Source organism: Apteryx mantelli, chromosome 1 (assembly GCF_036417845.1).
Source record: "Apteryx mantelli isolate bAptMan1 chromosome 1, bAptMan1.hap1, whole genome shotgun sequence".
NCBI lineage: Eukaryota > Metazoa > Chordata > Aves > Apterygiformes > Apterygidae > Apteryx > Apteryx mantelli.
In genome coordinates, this window is record NC_089978.1 from 118,676,086 (window position 1) to 118,684,689 (window position 8,604).

The window sequence follows — 8,604 nt, forward strand, 5'->3', positions numbered from 1 at the left end:
GCGTTATTAAGCTCTTTCGGCCTTTTTGGAGGTCTTCACAGCTTAAAGGTTACAGGAAGACAAGCCCGAAGCCCCACGGTAGCGGGGGAAGCCCCTTCCTGGCGGCGGGCCGCTCCGCGCCGCGCCGCTCCGTGCCCCGCCGGGGGGCAGGGGGCGCTGCCGCGCCGCCGCCGCCGCCGCCGGGCGGGGACGGGCATGGCGGAGGGGCTCGGCGCCCGGCCGCCCTTCGGCCGCCCCGCGCCGCCGCCGCAGACGGGCTGGGAGCGGCTCTGCGAGCTCTGGCAGCGCGAGTGAGGGCCGGCCCGCGGGGGGGGCGGAGGGGCGGCCGTTGCGGCGGCCGTTACGGCCCTCCTGCGCGCGCGGGGCCTGGGGCGCGGGCGGTCTCTTTCGTTAAGAGGTTTGTTAAGGTGTTTTCGATGCTGGGCGGAAAGGCGCTTTGAGCGGATGGGTTTGGGGGTGGGAAGGGGGGCGCTAGGTTAGCGCCGCGGCCCCTAACCGCCGCTGTTTCTCTGCAGCGAACGGCAGCGGTTCCCGGAAGAAACGGTGAATATCATCAAGTCGGCGTTTTCGGGGGGCGTCATCGGCTGGGTGTACGGCGGGCTGCCCGCCTTCCGCCACGCCAGGAAGGAGTTCATCGCGCGGAGCCACGGGGAGCTCTTCCAGAACCGCGCCGATGCTGTGGTAGGGGCAGAGCCGGCGTCCCCCGGGGCCGGACAGCGCCTTCCCGCGGGGGGCCGCGGCGGCTTCCCTTCCCTTCCCTTCCCTTCCCTTCCCTTCCCTTCCCTTCCCTTCCCTTCCCTTCCCTTCCCTTCCCTTCCCTTCCCTTCCCTGGCCCGGCCCCGCGCCTGGTCGGCGCGCGGGACTCGTGCCTAAACCCGGACACGCCGCTGGAAGAAAGCGCGCTGGGGCCACGGCTGAGGTTTCCACCAGGGACGTGTCAGCTGTTTCCCTCCTCTCCAGGGGTGGAAACCTCCCCTGGGGTTTCTCAGAAAACACTTTTGAAAGCCCTCGGTGCTCTTTAACTGCAGGTCTTGAAGAGGAGGATGTGTTGCAAAAAACAAAGTCGGGTTTTTATTCTGGCTTGGTTTGCCTCTCGCATGCCCAGATTTACAAAGACAGATATGAAACACATTCATTTAGAGAAGGAATATGGTCCCTCGTTTTTGTAGTACTAGGTTGATTGGAAAATTTGAGCATGTCTGCACAGAGAAGCCCATGTGTAGCTAACCTGGGTTTTCTGTAGTGAGCCTGGGGACCATGTGTCAGGTTCACACTGCCGTTCACAGCGTGCCGCCTGCCCAAAATCAGCCACTCCTCACGAGCAAGGGGAGAGCTGAGCATATGAACATCAGGCTGTTGGCCACATACGTGTTGGTTCTTGACCAGGTAACACTTTCAGGATTCCCAGCAGTCCGTGTTAGGCCACAGAGATAAAACATGAATGTAAAGGTCAGGGAAAAGACAAATGTGTCAGTTGTCAGGGTTTGGTTTTGTTTTGTTTTCAAATTGGGCTTCACTTACTGGCTGCAGCCATTGTAATACAAAAGCACTGTATGCTTTGCCTCATTAAGCTAGGAGTGAAGCACAGAGAGTGTTTTCCACTGAAAATGAGATTTTAAGGCCAGTAATTTTTTTACTTGCTCTTCCAAGGAAATGAGTGGTGTATGATGGCAGTTCCATGCATCTGCTTTGAGTTGTGTTCAACCCTGAACCAATAACATTGCAGTGCTTTGGGCAATTTCATTCAGATTTGATAGGGGGCTAGAGGTTTCTCGAATAATTGTGTTCCTGCAGTGTCACAAAAACAGGCATCTTGGTGGGGTTTGGAAGTGCCCTAGTAGAGGGGAAGGCTGCATCAGAAATGTGCAGAGGCAAGACACCTTGTAAACCCTGTAGCTGTGGAAAGAATTTCCATTGGGCCCAATAGCCATTGTGAATACTTCATATCATCTTCTTCAGAATACAGTGGACTTGTGCTGGCTGAAATGGAGCAGGTCTGAGATCTATAACCTTTTTTCCCTCTTACTGTAGCAATCAGCTCACCGTGCCGGTCTCAGGAGCTTCATCCGCTATGGATGGCGCTGGAGTTGGAGAGTAGCCGCTTTTGTGGCAATATTTAAGTAAGTATTTCCTGTTGGTAGTGGGAGAGGAATTGGCTTACTCATTAGTAGGAAGGAGCCCTTAGTGCATGCTGTGCTTGTAGGCACTGCTTTTTGAGAGACTACTAGTGATTGATGGAGGCTCAAAATGTTGTGTTAATGATGAGTCTGATTGATAAGGTGTGAAAAGGATTTAACCTTTTGTATTTACCTCAATTCAAGTCTTCCAACAAACCAACCCAAAAACTAAAACTGGAAAAGCCCTGTTGGTTACACCTAATCCATACCATTATTGACTTGTTTAGGGTTCTTCCCTGAACTTAACAGGTTCTTTCTGCTTTTGCTTCCTCTCTTTTGTTTGAGGTATTTTGCAGTCTTCTCTGGGAGAATGTTCCAGCACATTGTCTGTTTAGGAATGGCTTTCTATCCCACGCTAATTTTTTCTCCTTTTTGTTATTTCTCATTACTCCTAGTTTGTATACACAGACATTACTCACAATTCTTTATCCTTGTGTTCCAAATATTTGCAGATGATTCATCTTGTTAAGCAGTCATTGGTCATTAGACCTAGTAGTTGTGCATCTTTAGTCTTTTAAAATTTTCCTACACTAATACACACATAATGTTCTGCTTTTCTAATTTTCTTCCCCAGACATGTCAGTATATTTCTGACAATACAGCATCAAAATAAGCATGCTCTTCCGCATAAAGCCCTTGTAAACTAGGAATATTTCCTTCCTTGACCTTCAACGTGATAAATTTCTGTGTAGTCCAAAACCTGTACTGACTACATCTGTAGCTGTATTGTCTTTAAATCCACATTTTGATTGTAAGACATAGGCAGTATTGACCAGCGTTATTTCCCAGTTGCAGCTAATTTTATATTTCTGCCTCTCTTCATAATTTTTTTTGTACCTTTCTGTATTTTTCCTTTGTTCTCAGTAGTTTTTTGGCCCCTCTTGGTTTAGTATCTTCTTTAGGTTTAACTGGCATGCTGTTTACTTTCTCTCCTAGAACTTTTGATTACTTTAAATTTTTCTGGACTTGATGTGTAACTTCATCATCTTCCACCAGATGTCTCCCCTGCAATCAGATGCATTGTCCTTTTTCATTACACCTTTGTACAGGCCTTTGAAAGAAGATATTTACCACTCCATTTTAATTGCTACTGTAAAATCCAGTTTGAAGATTATATTCTCCATTTGGGCTAATTTTGAGTTTGGTGATTTAGAAACAAGTTGTTAGTTTTACTTTATACAAAAAGCTGGGTTGATGTTACAGCACTGGGAAGAACAAGAGGATTGCTGTTGACTTGTAGATGTCATGCAGGAGGCTTGCTAAGCTGGTGGGGAGGATGTGACTACTGGACTGAAAAGAGAGTCTTTTTTGGTCCTGCCTTACATTTTTGGAGGAGATGATGTACCGACCCTTGCAGAAAATCTGAAGTCTCAAGAGCAGATGACCCTGCTGATATCATTAGTCTGACTTAGCTCTAGTGGTAAAACCTGTGTACGTTAGGCAAGCTCTTACAGAAACACAGGTTCATCTGTGGGGTAAAGGTGCTGTGTCAGGAAAGACTGATAGCACCTTTTGGTTGCTCAGTTGCTATCATCCTTGAATATATGATGAAAAAAAATCATTGATTAAAAAAAAAAAAATCCCAAATCCAAGTCTGGAATCCTGGTATTCCCCTGCCTCTGGCTGAACAGCTGCATGTAGTAAAGTTATTAAAATCAAAGCATTTGTGGCCGGTGTGTGTGTGCTCTAGACAGACTGGCAGCAGGGCAGTTGGAGGCAACCTGATGGTTGACTTAATGAAATCCAGTTTTATTTCAGGCTATGCTTTGCTGCCTTTCTTTTTCATGTGTAACTGCTGACTTCTTTTGTGCCTTATCCCTGCAGCACAGTGAGCACTGGTCTGTCTGTGTACCGCAATAAAACCACCATCAGTAATTTTGCTGCAGCAGGAGGTAAGACTGTTTTATTTTTGTGCACTTTTCTGTTCATGAGTAAGGGAAGTACTAGCTTGGATTTGAGCAGGTCTCTAGCTGTCTATGCTCCTGGGTTTTGCTTCCTGTTCTACTGACTGTCTTTGTGACTTTGCTCACTTGTTTAACTGCTGTGTGCCATTTTTGTAACAGAGAGATGTCAATGCATTTATGAAATCATAGGGTAGTTTTATGATTATTAGTTCATCTTCAAAATACTTGTTGGAGTTTTGGGGTGAAAAATGCTTGTAGGATAAATGCAGCATTTTGTGTATAACCTGAACTCATAATCAGCTATTCAGCAGGGAACACACTCCTTATTTTCCCTCTTTATAACACTTCGATATGCTGCTTATGAACTACCCTTCTCATGTGAAGTTTTGCATGTCTGCTCTTGGCAATTGGGCTCTTGGTAAGGGATCTGTTTGTTCCATTTTTACAGGATTTATTGCCATTATAGTTGGATACACATTTTACTGTTGTTTTCTGCCTTACATTGCAGCTACTATTATTGGCTGCCATTTAAAAGAAGAAAATGGAACCACGCTACAGCCAGCAGAGAACTCGGTTTTCCTTTTGTAGATGTATTTCTATTTCAGCATTTCTTGGGGAGACTTTCTGAAACAGAAGGAGAATTTATGCCATGTTTTAGTGCAGAGAATGTGTGAATAAAGTCCTGCTGGAAGCATTGCAATAGCAGCTCATCTTTGGTTGTTGAAGTGCCTGCCTCTTGAGCTAGTGTGATTGTGTGGCCAGGGTCCCTCCCTGCTGGACACAGCACTTGGTTTCTGCTCTGTTAAACGTGAGCATCAGCCTGTGGAAAGGTGAAATGGGGCAAAGCAGCTCCATCAGCATGTGCGTGATGGCCGACGGGGAGCAGTTTGTGGTTTGAGTGTGTTTGTTTTCTTCAGCCCTCGCAGGAGCCCTCTTCAGAATGCACTTGGGCCTGCATGGGCTGGCAGGCGGCAGCGTGTTTGGAATAGTGTTTGGGTAAGTTGTGACTGCTGCTGGTGACTGACTAGTAGCTATTCTCTAATGGTATGTGTTAGATGGCAGCTTCCCCCACCAAGTCTTGAATCGTGGTGGGGGTGGGACTACAGAAGCTTCCCTTCCCCTCCTGCCCTGAGGGTTTTCACTGTCTCTCCTGGGGCCTCATGATGATGATTTTTCTCCCAAGCTTTTAACTTTTTTTTTTTCCCCCTCAATCTGTGTTTTGTTGTTTCCTCAGTGATAGGGACTCACTGCTCTCAACAGAGCTTTTTACTGCTCTTTGCATGTTGGAGGAGGCACTAACTACTGTTAAATAGGAAATTTATCTATGAGGATGGGTCATAGACATGTTTTCTGTTCCCCTCCTTCAGTGTGGTCACTAGTCAGCCCTTTGGTTGTATGCAGAAGAGTCGGGCATCTATTCTAAGGAGCTGTGTTGTCTGGGGGTGAAGGCAGGAGTCTAAAAGCTACAGCTTCTGGGCTCCCTTCTCGGCTTCATCAGCGACTGCTCCTGTAGCAGCTCAGAATCCAGAGCTTGATGCACAAGGGATGCTGGATGTTGTAATCGCAACTTCTAAACAATGGGGCACCCCAGGAGCTGCCAGCCGCTAGTTTAGGAACCTCTATAAACATGAAGTATTTACAAAATGGAATCTGTGAAAGCCAAAATGGGAGCAGCAGCCATTAGGAAATGCTAAGGAAGAAGCTGTGTGTTTGGGCCTGCCTTGGTCAAGGCTATAAGATGGCACATCTCTTCAGAAGATTTTGTAGTCCTGCATCTCCTAAAGCTTTCTGGAAGATAGAGGAACCCATAATTGTTGTTTGGGAGCTTTGTCCATCAGGACAGTGACTTGTTCACTCAGGAGAAGTCTGACTCTGAGAAGTCCAGATCTGTGAATATTGTCACAAATTAATTTGAGGATCATGTCTGGACAAGAGAAAGAGCTTGATGTGAGCTGCTTAGCTCTGTCAGGTTGGAGACAGCTGTGGGCATGTCTAGCAATAGCCTAGGGAGCTTTATCAGTGAAAACAGAGGTACTTCCAGAAGTTAAACAAAAGCTAAGCAGGGGTTTGTCTATCTAAATCATGGGTTAGGTTATCCACAAAATTAGTCTGGGCATCATAAATCCTTCTAGCCCTTGCCCTCTGCATGCTTGTTAATGAGTAACTTCAAAATATGTCACTGAAAAGGGGTTACAGTGAGTCACAGCTGATGATAGGCTGTGTTTGGTGACGGTTGCTAGAACAGGAGCACCTTAGTCTGTAGCGTGATGTGAGTATTGGGGAATGTTACACACCACTGGTCTGGTGGCTGGCCCCCGCATGCTCCTTTTGCTGTTGCCGGTAAGTTATTACTGTTATGGGTCCCTTGGGTGACTTTTGACTTTTCTGTTTCCTCCTCTAGAATCCCTGCAGGGGGCCTCTTAATGGTAATGCAGAAACTTGCTGGTGAGACCTTGCAGGAGAAGAGGAATCGTGAGCGGAGGGAGCTGTATGAACAGAAGTTAGAAGAGTGGTAAGGAATGGCTCTGCCTGTTCACATCTTTGACTAGAAGTGAGTCTAGGTCTGTGTGGTTCAAACATTTAAAGAAACCCTGATGCAATAGGTCTTGTTAGCTTTGGTTCCTCTCCTTTTTAGTTTTTGGTGTGTTTCGCATACCAGTCTGTGAACTGTGATTTAGTCTTCCTATTGCTAGGTGCTGCTGCTTATTTTGTAGAAAGTTGTGTTTTGTTTGAAATTTGTGGCTTCCCCCCTGTAACTGCGTCTCCATCTTTCACTTCTGTAGTGGCTGAGAAGATGAGCAGGAGAGGTGAATTTGTTTTAAAGCACATTTGTATTTTGTCACCAAAATTAAGAGAGAGGCCAGAACTCTGTTTTCCTTCATTGCTACTTTCTATCCATCCCTGTTAAGGAGAGGAAAGCTGGAGGCTTTGGGGAGAAGGGACTGTGTTACTGGTTGCATGACTCATTAAAACTCACAAATAGTGCTGATTCTAGAAGAAACCTGTAAAGACTTAGGACTCTGTAGTGATATCTTTGTCAAGAGGATACAGTCATAAAGTTATGTTGCATTTTCTTCCCCTTTAGGCAGTCCAGGCTCGGTGTAACTGAAGTCTTGGGCCAAACAGAAAGCAACGCTCAGGGAGGACCACAAAGAGAGATAGCAAGAGAATCCAGGAGCTGCTAAATCTTCCCCAGATCTCTGTCGCAAGCAGCTATGAAGTATTTTGATTCTGCCCATTAAAAACTCTTCAGTCAAGGGCTCAAGGAAGTATTCTGTGAATTGAGGTATATGCTTTACACTTCTGAAAGAGCAATTTGATGAAAACGTTGTTCATGGATGTGTATCACAACACAAGAGCTTGTAAGGGGCCAACCTATTCCACTTGAGAAGGTGGAAAAGCAGGCTCTGCAGAATAGCAAGTGTCAGCTAGGTTTGGTTGGAAATGAGAGTAGCTCCAGAATCTCTGGCAGAACCCATTGCACTTCTGAAAATGTCCAAGCCACCTGTAATGTAGAAATAGTTAAGGGAAAGAAGCTTATCAATAGTTTGGCTGCTAAAGGTACCCTGGTTCTAAAAGCTAATTTCATTCTGGTGAAAGCTACTCTTTAGACGGCAGTTGGAGACTTTGCTTTCCGAGCATGACACAGGCAGCACTAGCACTAGTCCTTTCTCTCCTCCTGCCATCCCCCTTCTGCAGTTTGACTTGCCTGGGTGGGACCAACTCTGTTTTGCTGATTGTGGTTTCTTCAGGCTTTTTTGCAGAAAAACACACTTGGTTCCTAGGGTAAATAGGGTATTTTGCAATCAATGTTGAGGAAGGGTGGAGGAGCTGGGAATGATATGGAAATACCCTGAAAAAGACATGGTTTGGCTTCCTTTGTAGAAGGGTGACTGAAGAGACCACAGCTAGGATGACTGTTTCTGGTAGTGATGGTGGAAGGATTGATACTGTGGGCAGTTTTAGTAACAATAAAAAGTCCTCTAATTTTATTTGAAGGTGAGAGATTAGGGGATTATCTCTGGGAGAAATGTGGTTCAAGACACTCAATAAAGCTATCTTGCAGTGGTGAATGTCTCCATAATATCCTTATGCTTAGTTTGTATGGTATTTGCATTACAAAAGGTACCTGAGTGACATCTCATGAGAAGAACCATACCTGACATCTCACCAGGGAGCAGTTAAGTCTGGTGGTAGCATCAGTCTCTCCTTTATCTAGACAGTAACAAGGACAAGAGCCAGCAGAGTGCCAGCTCCATTTATTATTGGTACCAGTGATCGACTGCTAAGTCACAGTTGTTAGCCATGAGCAGGGCTGAGGTTAATTTCATAATGGCCTGTACCTAGAAGGGCCGGGTGGCCCATCAACATTTTCTTCAAATCAGAAGGTCAGAATTCTGGTCCCTTTTGTTTATTGGAGGGTTTTAGCCTATTAAAGAGAATTGTATCTGGGCAGGGGGTTCTGGTCTCCTTCCCAGAAGTAAAGAGTAGTTACTCTGTTCTGTTTGAATGCTGTTCCTCCA

At 46.1% G+C, this 8,604-nt stretch overlaps 1 protein-coding gene across 1 annotated transcript; it reads left to right on the forward strand.

Moving 5' to 3' along the window:
• The first annotated feature begins 167 nt into the window (after window positions 1–167).
• Window positions 168–8,154, forward strand: TIMMDC1 (translocase of inner mitochondrial membrane domain containing 1). Its single transcript, XM_067300039.1, is given in 8 exon segments — window positions 168–290; window positions 516–681; window positions 2,032–2,120; window positions 4,002–4,069; window positions 4,999–5,077; window positions 6,483–6,593; window positions 7,167–7,242; window positions 7,245–8,154. Coding segments are annotated over 8 exon segments (750 nt in total). The 5' UTR covers window positions 168–195; the 3' UTR covers window positions 7,311–8,154.
• Window positions 8,155–8,604: the final 450 nt, after the last annotated feature.